Source organism: Nelumbo nucifera, chromosome 1 (genome assembly GCF_055504915.1).
Source record: "Nelumbo nucifera cultivar China Antique chromosome 1, China Antique-T2T, whole genome shotgun sequence".
Lineage (NCBI taxonomy): Eukaryota > Viridiplantae > Streptophyta > Magnoliopsida > Proteales > Nelumbonaceae > Nelumbo > Nelumbo nucifera.
In genome coordinates this window covers 206,922,148-206,937,761 of record NC_142649.1, presented here as the reverse complement: position 1 = coordinate 206,937,761, position 15,614 = coordinate 206,922,148, and the positions used below count along the sequence as shown (strand labels likewise).

The following is a 15,614-nucleotide window of genomic DNA, read 5'->3' as shown; positions in this document are numbered from 1 at the left end:
GACTTGCCTTGAAAGTTGAAATACAAAGCAAATAGAAATCCCAACAAAATCCTATATGCTTTATGTTAAAGACTTGTTAGGAGAGATGAGGTTTTTGAATATGCCTTGTTTCCTTTAATTACTACAAAAAAGGGTGCATCACGCAACGGTTAGAAAGGAGAAACTTGAGCCCTTTATGTGGCCTTGAATTGCCTGCCAATTCAGCAATTATATCCTATAATTACCAGGCCCTTCTGTTATCATCTTCTTTATTATTATTATTTTACTTTTTGTCTTTATTTCATTTAGTGGGTGGGAGAAAGTTCTATTAACAATTTTGTTTGGTTGCTGAAACATGTAAGCAACATTTCCTAGAAGACAGCCTATGTTTGTCTTATTTCAATTCATACAATTCAAATGCCCCAACTTTTTTTTTGTCTAACCTTGTGAAATACTTGAGATATAAATCTGTTCTTCTTAGTTATGAGAGTTCGAGTGTAACATCACCCAACATAGAGAAAAAGAACCCAAAAGGGAAATTAGCTTGTTGAACAGGCCCTTATTCATGAATAGAAATAAAGTTACTGGTTAGCCTAGAGACCATGGAACCAAGTTTAAAAAGTGAGCAGCTCCCTCATTCACAAGGGTTTAGAAAAACTCTGTTGCTTCCTCTGCAGTAGTGTTTTATTAATGATCTAATTTCTTGTCCAAGTCATCCACAGGATCGATTTAAGTTCATTCTCTTCCAATTTTATCAGTTCTGCTGGTTTATTAGCACAACAGAGGTCCAGAGCATATTTCTTTACAAGGATGAAAGTGGAGCACTGATAGGTGAAGATAATTTTTATGATATGGGCCCATTTGTTTTTTGATAGAAAAACCATAGACCATTTTATCTAATTTCAAGTGTAAATGAAGATTTGAGTTTCTTTGGAATTTACTACAGAATGAAGGCATAAAGAGAAATTATTAACAAGTGCTAATACAAGAAAATAAACAATTTCAAGGAATGGTTGCACCCTCACATGCTAAAACTATAGGCTTTAATATATTAAACTTTCTGTTGACTAACATAATCAACTCAACTTGGGTTGAGTGTGAAATGGTGTTCTCCTTAGTGGGCTAAGCACTAAAAATTGACAAAAGTAACTGTCACCTGAGCTCCCTCCCTTCTTCCTCGTCCTTGTCATCATCAACACTTCCCTTTGCCAAACCAAATTCAAGGGTGATGTCAAGAAAATAGAGCAAGAAAACCAGGGAAAGGCAACACAAGAACATGGGTATAGGCCCAAAGATCCACAGAAATAGAGGAAAAGAGAAGTAGAAGGCACGCAAGCCAAGAGACCAGAAGTAGCTGCCCCTGTTCATGGCCCTCCCTACATACTCTGTCATCAGATGGGCTGATGTAGAAGGGATCTTCTTGATGGGCACATTGATAAGGATGCTTGCGTGACTGTAGTACCGAATGGACTGCACATTCAAGAGGAAAGCCACTAGGAAGCAGACCAAGATTGAGAAGAACTTGATTGAGAATCCAAGCTGGCTCTTGTCACCATAGACAAACCCAGATGGCTGAGCATTACTGTTGCTCATTAACACTGCAATGAGGGAGCTTAGCATGATTGCTGTCGATGCCAACAGAGTTGATGCCATTATGTTGTTTCTTAGCGTCTGTACAGCAAGAACGCCATTCTTGGACATATCCTGACATCCATGCAAAAAACCAAGTTAGCATTTTGGCTCTGATTTTGTGAATATTGCACCTTATGCTTGCGGATTTGAAACTCTAAATGCAGAAAAAAAAATGCTATACTATTTCACCATGTTATGTTTTAAATGCAAAATTTACAAACAAAAGTACTTACTTCCATCATGGTTCGAACCCAAATGCGCCTGTTGATGGCATTGATGCCTATGACTGTCTTTGTAGGATGCTTTAAGATCCGATAGAGGAGCCAGATGTGGTAAGCTACCATTAGCAGAAGACCCGACGGGACAAGAAAATAATCAAGAACTTGTTTCTTCATTGCTGCTGCAAGGAAACACTACTTAGAGAGCATTGAAGGAAAGCTATCGCAAAGGGGGGAGTGAGAGCCCTTATATGAAGCCTGAAATTAAGTGAGACAGGCTGAGACAGAGAACATGGGAGTCGAATGGCTGTTTTATTTTGATTTGGATTACTTCTCTCTTATTTGTAGAATAATGTAAAGCTCAGATTGTGGGGATGTTGAATGGAATTCATACGTGTAGAAGCAGGCACTTTAAATTACGACAGCCGCCTAAACCTACCCGCTATAGAATAGAAGAAGACTAAGCAGTAGGCACACCACACCAATCCTTTGGTTTTTACCTAAACAATTGAGATAAAACAAATGAACCGATTAAATGCACGCGCAGTAAACAATTGACTTTTGCTTAAACTATAAATAAACTAAAGAACCAATAAAAACAAACCATAACAAATTCTGGGTTTCCAATTAAAAAGGCTGTAAGCATCAGATTCTGAGGAATTTTGGGTAGATGTGTTATTTTAATAAGAATTAGAAGGAAACAGAGATAGCATCGAGAGACCACGATAGGATGTAACCTGTAAGTTCAAGGTGGAAGGTAGGATCCTTGAAGAATGATGAAACTTCTGACAAAGGCACAAAGCAAATTCCTCCTATATGTCAATGTTGTCCGTGTCTCATCATTCTGAGTCACAAGTAGAATTGTGTGGATGGTCAGATAATGGTCCAAATCGGTAGCACTAGCAAATAGGGAATGGCTGAAAAGCCTGAAACCATTATTATATTTGAATTTGCAATAACTAGGGGTGGAGAAAAAAAATAATAATGATGAAAAGACTTTCAAGATGTAGTGCAACTGCAAATGGCAGAAAACTGGCAAACCCCAATCTCATAAACCAGGCCAAGAATAAAATACCTGTGCCCTAAGCAGCTACGCTATTATTACCATGTTGGTTGGTTCCTCACCTCCGTATCTAAGTCCTGCTCTTCCAACTTCCACCCAGAGAAAATCTTCAACTGAATTCCGTTCGCTTCTTCCTCTTTGAAGATTCTCTGGGTTTTATATTTAACAAAACGAATGAGTAGACGATGAGATGGGAAATTTGGGAAGAAAGATTGTTTAAGAGATGAGTGAGAAAGGAAGGAAGAAACGAGTGGTTTGGGTTGTACATTTGTAGAAAACCCCCACTGGTGTTGAGGGATGTGTGCATTTGTAGAAACGTGAAACAGAATCACGCCATCACGGGAGAGAGCGAGATGTGTGGGGACTAAGGAAGTTTCAAATTCTATGTATCTGTCATGATTTATCGTGGTGATGAAACATGGAGACAGTTAGGATCCTTTTTGACTATTGACCGGTGTCGATGATCCAGACCGTCCATCACCATGTGCAAATTGCTCAAGTGCATAAATGGACAAATGGCCCACCTGTGATTAATTGACCAGTTTTTATTTATTGGAGGCAAATATCCACGTGGCCAAATCACCACCACTTGACCCCACCCACCGTGATTTTGACTCAAGAATATGAATACAAAAATCAATTCAAACCATCTCGTTACAAAACAAATTTGTTTCTTTAAACAAAGCTACGGAAAACATGTTCTTTGTTGCAACTTGTAAAAATGCGTTTAAATTGAAAAAAAAAATGTAACAAAAAAAATAGACGTCACTAATGTATTAGTGTAATTAATGTAAAAAAATAGATTTAATTAATGTAATTTCTATGCAAAAAAAACTACTTTAAACTCTCCACATTTTATAATAGTGTTGAACTATCTTGACTGCTTCTTCATTATCATCAACCATGTAATGTAAACAAATAAATATTAAATTAATTCATAGGAATAGTTCAACTAGACCAATTATTATTAAATGTCATTTACCATGATCTAAGTAACTAGACCAATTGTAAAGACAATCTCGTATTCTTTACAATTGTTATAATTTGACATGTAGTCAAATTCTTTAATGTAAGAGAAAATTATATTATTTTTATTTTTAAGTCTATCAAAATATAAAATTACCTTTATAATGCACCGCTTTTACACAATTTCCAATAATAATTGTAAATTCTTCTTTTATTTCTCGAACACGTGATTCAATAACATCAACAAATATATCCCATAAAGTGAACCTCATTGGACCAATCTATAAAAAAACAAATAATCATATTTAAAATGATGTTAATTAATTAAATAATACTTATTGATGGTGCACAATCCGGTCATTCCTAGCTGGCACTGGTGTGGCTCCTGAAAGGTACCTGAGATGGAAGAAGATGAAAAATCCTCGGGAGCTTGCCCAACGAGAACACTCCGATGCTTAAGTTAGTATTCTGTGGAAGAAGCAAGGAGAGGATGAAGGCTAAGAGTGCAGATAGCGTGAGTGATAGAAGATACCCCTGTTCTTTGAGAATAGGCTCCTTATAGCAGAATTTCGTTGCATCAGGCCCACTGGCTTCTGACAGGGCAAGTATAACCGCCACTGTCAGCCTGCTGCAGCCGTTACAGGCAGGGCTGAGGTGGCACGTGCGGGGCCGTCACTACAGGGTACATGCTTGTCAGGTGTAAGGCACCCTCTAAAGGTGGCAGGCACGACACTGTCTGATGAGGGACGTGGTTGCTGTCCCCAGATTTGTCGGGTACGGTGGTCGGGCAGGAGATTTCCCGGGTCGCGTTCAATTTAAGCGCGGATGTCACGCGGTTTGGACTTTGCGGACGCCAAAAAATGCGCTAAATTGATTTCACCTCGAGGAACCCGTAGCCGGTTTTTTTGAGTCGTTGGATCGTCTCCATCTTGACCGTTAATGCTCGGGTGCAGCGGCTATAAATAGTGGGGGACCCTTGGCCATTTCTTCGCCACAAAGTCTCCAGCGTCAGTGTTGAGATCGCGTCAGAGGTTCCCAGCTCGGGTCTTCTAGCTCGGTTTGTTCCCCTAGTCAGTTCGCGTTTCCTGTGGTGAGTCCTCGAGCTTCTCTTTCTTTTCCGAGTACTCTTTCCCTTTTGTCTTGCAATGTCGTCTAGCGTAGATAGCCCCATCGATGAGCCTGAGGTGGGTACCTCAGCTCAGGGTGGCTTCTCTGCCGCCCAGTCGTCTAATGTACAGGCGACTTCGGGTCATCTGGCATCCACCTCCCACCGAGGTCAGGTGCCAGATCAGTTCGACCCTTCCACCATGACTCCAGAGAGGCTCCAGGACCTCATACAGAGGTTCAACCTCCCTGGGAATATTCATACAATCTTCCTACTGGCAACTTCCCATGGGAGCACGGTCTTGATGAGATCGTGGTCTTCAGGGAGCAATTGGTAGCCGGACTCCGACTTCCTCTTCACCCCCTGATTGTTGAGGTGCTGGTGCACTTTAACATCACTTTGGACCAACTTCACCTGAATTCCATACGGAATGTGGTTGGGACCATTTCTCTTTGCTTTGATCGTTCTCTCTCCATTGACCTAGACGTCCTCAACACTATCTTGGCCATAAAGAAGAGTGCTTCGGGCACTCTCCCTAGGCACAGACGGGCTTATTACCTGTCTCCCCGCCCGGGTTTTAAGCTAATGCATAAGCTCCCGAGTAAAGTCATGGCCTGGAAGTGGGACTACTTCGTAGTTCGGAGCAGCACGGGGTGGCCCTTCCCTACTGACTGGAGGGTGGCCGTTCAAGATCCCGTTGTCATCCTTGATGGGAAGACCAAGAAGGCACTCCAGTCGTGGGCTCAGCAAGGGTTAAATTACAAGGACTTCACATCTGAGGAGAAGCTCATCCAGGCCGGCTTGAGCCCGGGTAGGTTTATCTTCACTTCGGATTTTTTGTCCATATATTTACTTCGGGATTACTAACGTCGAGCTTCACTACAGATCCCATGGAGGTAGAGAAGATTGATGGTCAAAGGCTCTTCCGCCAAATGAAGAGAAAGAAGCACGTAGCCAAGAAGGCACGCGTTGAGTTTCCGTAGGTCTCCGCCAAGGCTCAGCCTCCACAGGCTCCGGCTCCAGAGCTCGAGCTCCCCTATCCTCAACCCGTCATCAACCTAGAGGGGGACGCGGTGCCTTAGGGTCCTGAGATAGCGGCATAGCCCACCACAGAGCCTGTCGAGACTGTTGTCAGGGGTGATACAGGAGCCACCCCTGGGGCACGCCCTGCAGAGGCTACAGTCAGGGCCTGCCCTGCTGATATCGCTGTTGAGGCTTCCAAGGAGTCCGCCCATGCGGCGGAGGTGACCGTGTCTAGCTCGGAGAGCTAGGGGGTGAAAGTATTCTGAACCCCTAGTGCAGTCTTCAAAAGAGTAAGGAAGCTGCTTATCCGGAGGAGGTCACCGAATGGGCTGATCTCACTCCCGGTCAGCTCGGTGCCCGAGCTGCCATGCATACCATGGTGGTGAATTCCTCGTGAAGGGTTCTCTTCTCCCCTGTTATGGGCCCGCGCGTAGGATCTCGTCACGGGTTGGTCCACGGGGAGGAAGGCCTGCTTTCCCTTGCGTGCAGAACCTATTGGGGAAAACCGAATGGGTGATTTGTCCAAGAGACCACCCGAACTCTCCTAATGGGTGATTTGTCCAAGAGACCACCCGAACTCTCCTTACTCTTCTCTTGACTGGGAAAAATGAATGCCTTTATTTCAATTCGTGGCTCCTTAAATAGAAGATTACAGAAGGAAATTCCTAATTAAACTCAAACTCCAACTTGAACTCAAACTCCTAATTACCTACTCCTAATAGTAACACAACTCTTACTTAAGATAAGATAAAGATAAGGATAAGGGATGAGGAATGGTGTAGCTGGTGCCGAGTTGGCGGGCAGAGCTCATGTGGTAAGATAAGTGTGGGCCCACCCTGATGAGTTGTCATGTGGGCCCCGCCCTACTACTGCTGTCGGGCAGTGTGCGCGTCTCGCAGTGCTGCTGCTGTAAGGAGCATGTTGCTACCGTGCGGTGCGTGCTGTTGCCGTGTGGTGCATGCTGCACGCTGCCGGGTGCGTGCTACGCGCTGCCGGGCGGTACGTGTTGCGCGCTGCCGGGTGGTGCGTGTTGCGTGCTGACCGGCGGTGCGCTGCCGGGCTGCTGTGCAGCGCTGTCGGGCGGTGCGTGCTGCTGGGCGGCCCGCTATGTGTGTTGCTGCCTATGACTGCGCTGTCGGGTGGTGTGTCCATAACATCACACCCCTCCCGGACTACGAGCTTGTCCTCAAGCTCGAATTGGGTGTCGAAAACACCCTCAAAGGAATCCTGTGTGGCTTTGCTCTCCTGGATCGGGTTCCCATGGAGGGGGTTCATCCTCATCATCCTCTTGTTTCACCAGGAGGCAGAAAAGTCTCTTGCACCTGTGCCCTGCTGAGTAGAGTTCATCGCAATTAAAACATTGCCCCCTCGCCCTGCGTTCTACCATCTCAGCCCTAGACAAGTGCTTAATAGGGGGTGTACCGCCGCTGCTCCTCACACTGGATGCTGATCTGGAATTGGTGCTCGTCAGTGGCTTCCGTTCTGAGCTGGTTGCTGGATATGGAGCCATTCCGAGTGGTTCCCTATTGGCTGCCAGCGAAGACCCTCCTCCAGTAGGCTTCGGGTTTGTCCAAGCCGCTGCTGGGCATCCCATGCTGAACGGCCCTCGGCTAATCTACAGTTTGCGCTCAAAGGCTCGGACCAAATTCATTGCCGTGACCAGGTTAGGCGGGCTCTGCATCTCTACATCAACTCTCAAGGGTTCGGCTAGACCAGCTGTGAACATATCCACCTGCTGGTCCGGGCGTACTAAAGAGGCCCTGGCGAGAAGGGTCTGGAACTTCCGCTGATACTCTGTTACGAAACCGGTCTGCTTGAAATTAATGAGTTCCCCCAAGGGGTTGTTTGTTAGTGGGGGTCCGAACCGAAGGAGGCAGTACGACTTGAACTGCCCCCAACTAAGACCCGGTTCCTCCTACTCCACTCGGTAGAACCAGAGTTGCGCTTCTTCGGTCAGGTGGAACGCGGCCAAGCTGAACTTATCCCTGTCATCGGTGCGCTGGTTGCGGAAGAACTGTTCGCAGCGGTGCAACCATCCCAGTGGGTCTCTAGCGCCGTTGTAGGATGGAAATTCCAGTCGGCTATACTTGGGAATAACAGCGATCTGCTGTTCGCTGGACGTCTCCACCCCATCCGGACGGCGGCTGTTGGTGGTGGTGGTTCCCTCAGAGCTTCTTTCTTTGTTGGAGAGGAACGCTTCCAGCAGGCGTCGTAGCTCCCGAACATCATCCTTGACCTCATGAACTTCCTAGCAGGTTTCGGCGAGCCTATGCTCTAGCTCGTGGACCTTGGAAGACAGTGGCTCCTGTTCCCCCATGACGGTAGGCTCTGATACCAGAATGTTATGGGCCCGCGCGTAGGATCTCGTCACGGGTTGGTCCACGGGGAGGAAGCCCTGCTTTCCCTTGCGTGCTCCCTTGCGTGCAGAACCTATTGTGGAAAACCGAATGGGTGATTTGTCCAAGAGACCACCCGAACTCTCCTTACTCTTCTCTTGACTGGGAAAACTGAATCCCTTTATTTCAATTCGTGGCTCCTTAAATAGGAGATTACTTAAGGAAATTTCTAATTAAACTCAAACTCCAACTTGAACTCAAACTCCTAATTACCTACTCCTAATGGTAACACAACTCTTACTTAAGATAAGATAAAGATAAGGATAAGGGATGTGGATAAGGGATGAGGAATGGTGTAGCTGGCGGCGAGTTGGCGGGCAGAGCTGATGTGGTAAGATAAGCGTGGGCCCACCCTGATGAGCTGTCATGTGGGCCCTGCCCTACTGCTGCTGTCGGGCGGTGTGCGTATCTCGCAGTGCTGTTGCCGTGCGGTGCGTGCTGCTACTGTGCAGTGTGTGTTGCACGCTGTCGGGCGGTACGAGTTGCGCGCTGCCGGGCGGTGCATGCTACGTGATGCCAAGCGGTGCGTGTTGCGCACTGCCAGGCAGTGCTTGCGGTGCGCTGTCGGGCGGTGCGTGCTGCTGGGCGGCCCGCTGTGTGTGTTGCTGCCTATGACTGCGCTGTCGGGTGGTGTGTCCATAACATCCCCCTTCTTCCCTTTTCTCCTCTTTCTTCTTTTTTTTTAACTGACTGGTCTTGCCTTTTTGCAGGTGAACTCCGCCGTGCGTGCCTTGACCTTCCAGTTCGACCGGCACCTGAGACAGGCTCTGGAAGCCGAGAAGTCATCCCGTGCAGCCCACACTGAAATGAGGGCAGCTCGTGGTCAAATCCACCGCCTACAGAACGATGCCTCAGCTCATAAGAGCTTTATTGAGGTGTTGTTGGCGAAGAACGAGCTAGCCCGAGACAAGGACAAACTGAGGGCCGAAGTGAATGGGTTCAAGGTCGGCCAGGAAGCTTTGAGGCTCGAGGTAGACAGTCCCAAGGCAGATCGGGACAGCCTCAGGGCAGATCGGGATAGGCTCAAGGCAGACTGGGACACCCTGAAGCTTGAGGTGCAGGGCCTTAGGGAGGCCAAAGGAAAGCTAGAGCACGAGGTGGAGTTCCTCCGAGCTAACATCAAGGAGAATACAGAAATCTTCGAGGATGCCCTCCAGGAGACCAAGGTGCAAGCTGTTATTGATTATGTCCAGTCGTCGAAGTTTGATGACGTGATGACCGAGGCCTACCGCAAGGGCTTCAAGCTCAGTCGGTGGCTGATTAGGCACCTCTACCCCGGTCTAGACACAGGCGCCATCACTACTTCCCGGATCACCGATGACATAGTGCGTCAGTCGGGGGATGATCCGAACCTTGAGGACAAAGGCGTCAACGATGAAGCAGAAGCTGCTGGCCCAGTTACTGCCCCCGAAGAGGTCCCTGGCAAAGACAACGAGCCTCCAAAATAGCTCGTTCCTTGTATTTGCAAGCTTAATCTTCTCTTTTTCTTTTTCTTGTAACAAAACCATTTGTAACTAAATTTTCATAATAAAAGATTCACTTCGCCAAACACTTGTGCAATTTTTCTTTACTTGCTGAAGTGATTATTTTATCCTGAACTGTTAGGCTATCAAACTAATTACCCGAGGTGAGGGTTCCTCAACTGTCGTGACCCCAAACTGTATTCCAATACATAGTAGGGGTAGCCTTACATATACCGAGGTGAGTAACATAGTAGGGTACATGCCCGACCTGTCTGCACCAGGGTTAGGTTGGTATCAGTTGATCTTAACAGGTTCAACTTGTTGCATGTCGGGGCGGGCTATACGTCACAAGGTTCGTACCCGAACTGCCTGCGCCTTAGGCATTACAAACCTATGCCGATGAGGCGACTAGGCCTTATATGGTGCCGAGGTCTTTCATTAGCTCGGCGTTTTAGCCCTTAGGCTGGGGGAGCGACTTATAGTCCGTTCTCCTAGAGTTCACCTGTGCCGAAGAGGCGACAGGGTCTTATAGTGCCCAGACCATGTTAGCTCGGCATTTTGGCCCTTAGGCTCGGGGAGTGGCTCGTAGCCTACTCAGTTGTTACAAATAGTATTGTCTTAAGTTGACAATATTCCATGCCCGACCTACATGTTTCCCTTCGAGGGTCTCGAGCTCGTACGTTCCTTCTCCGAGCACTCGTTTCACTCGGTAAGGTCCTTCCCAGTTGGACTCGAGCTTGCCCGCACCGGGCTCAGGTACCATAACTTTACGAAGGACCAGATCGCCGACGCAGAGGTTCCACTTCTTGACCCTGGCGTTATAGAACCGAGCTACTCTTTCCTGGTAAGCTGCGGTCCTGATGTACGCAAGGTCCCTTCATCAAGTAGATCGAGGTTGGTACGCGGCTCATCTTCGTTCGTCTAGTCACTGTATGCTTCTAGTCACAGCGTAGGTACTTCGATCTCTGCGGGGATAACTGCATCGGTGCCGTAGGTGAGGTTGAAGGGAGTTTCTCCCGTGGCGGTCTTTTCTGTGGTTCGGTAAGCCCACAGAACACTGGGTAGCTCGTCTGCCCACAACCCTTTAGCTCGGTCCAACCGTGCCTTCAGTCCGCGGAGGATGGCTTTCTTTGTGACTTCTGCCTGACCGTTCGCTTGAGGGTGTGCGACTGAAGTAAAATTCTGTTGGATTCCCATATCTTGGCACCAGTTCTGGAATTTGTTTTCCTTAAACTGCTTGTCGTTGTTAGAAATCAGTACCCGAAGTAACCCGAAGCGCCACACAATGTTCTTCCAAAAGAAGTTTTGGACGTTCCAGGTTGTGATCGTTACAAGGGGTTCAACTTCTACCCACTTGATGAAGTAATCCACTACTATTACTAAGAATTTCCTCTGGCCTGCTGCTAGCGGAAACGGTCCAAGTATGTCGATGGCCCATTGTGCGAAAGGCCACGGGCTGGTGAGATACTTGAGGTCAGCAACAGGTTGGTGGTGAATATTGGCGTGCTTCTGGCATTTGTCATATTTTCTAACGAGCTCAATGGCATCTGCCTTCATTGTTGGCCAATAATACCCCTGTCGAAGTGCCTTTTGGGTGAGGGCCCTGCCCCCCAAGTGTCTGCCGCACAGACCCTCATGAGTGTCGCGGAGTACGAGCTCGGCTTTGGTAGGTTGCAAGTAACGCAGGTAGGAGAGCGTGTAGGATCTCTGGTATAGCCGTTCATCTATCATGACGTATTTGGCTGCCTGGCGCTGCACCCTTCTGGCTGCATTGCGATCTGCAGGGAGGGTCCCGTGTAGCAAGAACCTCACGAGCGGGTTAATCCAGCTCGGCTCTACTTGAACGACGGGAGTGACCACCTCTGCCCCCCCGAAAATGCAAGGCCGAGGCAGGTCATCTATGTACACGGTTCTCATGGTGATGTCACTGGTGCTGGCTAACCTGGACAGGGCGTCAGCCTCAGCGTTCTCCGACCTCGGGATTTTCCTGATGAAGTGTGACTGGAAGTTGAGCAAGGTCTCTCTGACTTTGGCTAAGTAGGTGTCCATAGTTGGCTCGCGAGCTTCATATTTGTCAGTGACCTGGTTGACCACGAGCAGGGATTCGCTGCAGATAACGATGTGCTTGGCTTTTACTTCTCTAGCTAAAGCTAGTCCAGCTATCAATGCCTCGTATTCCGCTTCATTGTTAGATGTCGCGAACTCGAAGCGTAGCGTGTACTCCAATTGCGTGCCACTTGGGCCGTGTAGAACTCCTCATCCCAGTTTGCGCTTGGCCTAACTAGGAGAGATGCCACACTGGTTACTACCTCACGGGGCTCGGACTCAATCGGCCTGGGAGCTACGGGCTCACCCGAACTGGGGACCTCATGCTCAATCGGCCTGGGAACTTCGAAGCTGAATGTGCACTCGGCGATGAAATCAGCTAAGGCTTGGGCCTTAATAGCAGTTCGCGGCTTGTACTGGAGGTCGTACTCGCTGAGCTCAACGGCCCACTTCGTCAACCGACCAGAGACCTCGGGCTTAAGTAAGACCTGCCTCAAAGTTTTGTCGGTGAGGACAATAACAGTATGAGCCTGGAAGTACGGGCGGAGCTTCTGAGCTGCAATTACCAGTGCGTATACTACCTTTTCTATCTCCGGATATCTCGTCTCTACTCCCTACAATACTTTACTAACATAATAGATGGGTCGTTGGACCCGATCTACTTCCTTTATCAGTACCGCACTGACCACTTCGTCGCTTGCCGAGAGGTACAGTTATAAAACATCGCCCTCCTCAGGTCGGGTTAAGATCGGCATACTAGCGAGGTATTTCTTGAGCTCGTCGAACGCGAGTCGTCTCTGCTCCCTGCAATACTTTACTAACATAATAGATGGGTCGTTGGACCCAATCTACTTCCTTTATCAGTACCGAACTGACCACTTCGTCGCTTGCCGAGAGGTACAGTTATAAAACATCACCCTCCCCGGGTCGGGTTAAGATCGGCATACTAGCGAGGTATTTCCTGAGCTCGTCGAACGCGAGCTGGCAGTCTTGGGTCAATTCGAAACCTTTGCTCTTAATTGCCTTAAAGAATGGCAGACAGTGGTCTGCCGACTTGGACATGAAGCGGCTCAGGGCGACTACGCGGCCATTCAACCTCTGAACCTCCTTCAACTTCCGAGGTGATCTCATATCTAAGATGGCCTTAATCTTATCCGGGTTGGCCTCAATGCCACGCCGGTTAACGATGTATCCTAGGAATTTACCTGAGGTAACACCGAAGACACACTTGTTTGGATTCAATTTCATGTTAAATCGTTTCAGAATTTGAAAAACTGAATGTAAGTCTTGTATTAATTCGTGTAAGAATTGAGTCTTGACGACAATGTCGTCTACATAACATTCTACTTTTCTGCCAATTAATGGCTCAAACAATTTATTTACAAGCCTTTGAAAGGTTGCCCCTGCATTTTTCAACCCGAAGGGCATAACCCTGTAACAGTATAGACCGAACTCTGTGATGAAGGCAGTCTTTTCTTTGTCTGTCGAGTCCATCTTGATTTGGTTATAGCCCAAATAGGCATCTAAGAAACTCAGCAACTCGTGCCCTGAGGTCGTGTCCACCAAGCGGTCGATTTTGGGGAGCGGGAAGCATTCTTTTGGGCAGGATCAGTTTAGGTCAGTGTAATCGACGCACATGCGCCACTTGTCGTTAGCCTTCTTTACAAGAACGGGGTTGGCTACCCAGCTCGGATTATGGACTTCTCTTATGAAGTCAACTGCGAGGAGCTTCGCAACCTCCTCGTCGACCGCTTTTTACCGCTCCGGGGCTAGGTTGCGTTTCTTCTGTCTAACGGGCCTAACTACAAGACCAGTATTGAGCTTGTGAGTTATAAGGTTAGGGTCTATACCGGGCATCTCTGCCGCGGACCATGCAAAAATATCTAAGTTTTGAAGCAAGAAACTTACCAGTTCGGATCGTAGAGGTTCCTGGACGGAAGCACCGATCTGAAGCGTCCGAGTTGGGTCTGTTGCTGAGGTCAGAACAGCGATTGTTTCTTCCATGGGTGCAGCTCGTTCCTCGCCTTGCTCTGTAGGCCGCTCTAGTTCGAAATCGTCGGCCACTTTGGTCTTTCCCTTTAGGGCAGCAACATTGCACTTGCGGGACTCGAGCTGGTCGCCCCGCGCTACCCCCACACCGAAGTCAGTAGGGAACTTCATTGCCAAATGATAAGTGGAAACCACCGCCCATAGGATATGGGTGATCAGGTGACCTATTATGGCGTTGTATGGGGAGGGGGTCGCAACCACCAGGAAGTCATGGTTGAGTCTGACTACACAAGGCCATGTGCCAACTTCCACAGGTACTGCCACTTTCCCAAGGGGCCTGACTTCTTCTCCGCTGAAGCCCACCAAAGGAGTATTCGCGGGCCTCAAGTCACTTCCCTGCAACTGAAGCTGGTTAAACGCGGCTTTGAAGAGAATATCTATCGAGCTGCCTGAGTCAACGAGGGTGTGCCTGACCTCAAAGTTGTTGATCCTTAGCTTTATGACAAGCGCATCGTCGTGGGGGTAGTGGACCCCTCACGCATCGTCCTCCATGAAGAAAATTGGTTCTTCTGTCTTCGGCCGCTTTGGAGGATTTTGCTCTTCCCGGGTAGCTTCATGAACTAACGTCCGAGCTGTTTCTGAAGAACAACCTGCGACGATCGAGCCTCCCACTATCACGTGGATGGTGCCCCAAACCATCCTCTCTTCCGGAGGCTACCTCGGTGACTGTTCGGCCAGCCTGCTGCTGGACTCGGGAGCATCCTTACCGTGCTCCCCTTGCCGACCTACCTTATTATTATTATTATTATTATTTTGTACAAAGTTCCTTAAATATCCGCGACGGATGAACTCCTCTATCTTGTCGCGGAGCTTTTTACAATTTTCGGTACTATGACCGTGATCTCTGTGAAAACTACAATACAGATTCTTATTTCTCTCATTGGGATTCCCCCTCAGACGGGGTGGCCACTTCACATACGGAATGGTGGGTGCGCTACAGGAATGGTGGGTGCCGAACCCAACGAAAGATAAATAGTCTTGCTCTGGGTTAATAATTTGTAGATAGTGATGAGCAAGGTCGTTCTCCACAGGGATTGGGTGGATTTATTTCCAAGTAGATGGATTAAGGGGGGTTGTAAAGCTAAGGAAAATAAGAAAATAGCAGAAAATATCAGAAAACAAATATTAAATCAATGGGAGATGGCTTCCGGTTGAAGGGACAAGTTCAGCTTTGATTCGTCGCATTGATCCTTGATGCAAAGATAGATTCATATGTTTATGAATAAATTGGTTATAGCTATTAACAAACTCTAACAGCCAACCTCTACTCTTATTATTCGACAACCAAAACAAGCTCTTTGATTGTTTCCCTTATTAATAGACAATCCTAAACAAGCTCTTAGGATTTAACCTATTAATAGCATTAAGAGGGGAGAGACCCAATTCTGGTCAGCGATCTCACAAGCTCGGACCGTTTAAACCAGATCATACATTTTCTTAACATAGATCGAAAACTTTTTTGCAATCAATTTATGTTAGTTGCCACCATGATCGAACCTACCAATCATATACGAAACTGGAGGTTCAATCGGCCATGGATTATTTTCATTGAATGAGCAAGGGGCCTTTCTTTCTTAATCAACAAAAATAATCCTCACAGTTAATTCGCAGAAAGCATATGAATACCCATAAACAATGAACTGAAATAAAAATCAATTAGATCTCACAATGCTT

At 47.4% G+C, this 15,614-nt stretch overlaps 1 protein-coding gene across 14 annotated transcripts; it reads right to left on the bottom strand.

Moving 5' to 3' along the window:
• Positions 1-915: 915 nt before the first annotated feature.
• Positions 916-3,253, bottom strand: LOC104610391 (uncharacterized). 14 transcript variants are annotated; one of them, XM_088895966.1, is made up of 5 exons: positions 2,905-3,253; positions 2,567-2,673; positions 2,224-2,329; positions 1,845-2,087; positions 916-1,683 (listed from the first exon to the last, which is right to left on the bottom strand). In XM_088895966.1, the coding sequence occupies exons 4-5, from the start codon at positions 2,004-2,006 to the stop codon at positions 1,132-1,134; spliced, it is 714 nt and encodes a 237-aa protein (XP_088752092.1). In that variant the 5' UTR covers positions 2,007-2,087; positions 2,224-2,329; positions 2,567-2,673; positions 2,905-3,253; the 3' UTR covers positions 916-1,131. The 14 variants fall into 14 exon arrangements, with proteins under 14 accessions (XP_088752092.1, XP_088752094.1, XP_010275273.1 ...); XM_088895968.1 differs by having other exon boundaries at positions 1,845-2,008; XM_010276971.3 differs by having other exon boundaries at positions 2,269-2,329.
• Positions 3,254-15,614: the final 12,361 nt, after the last annotated feature.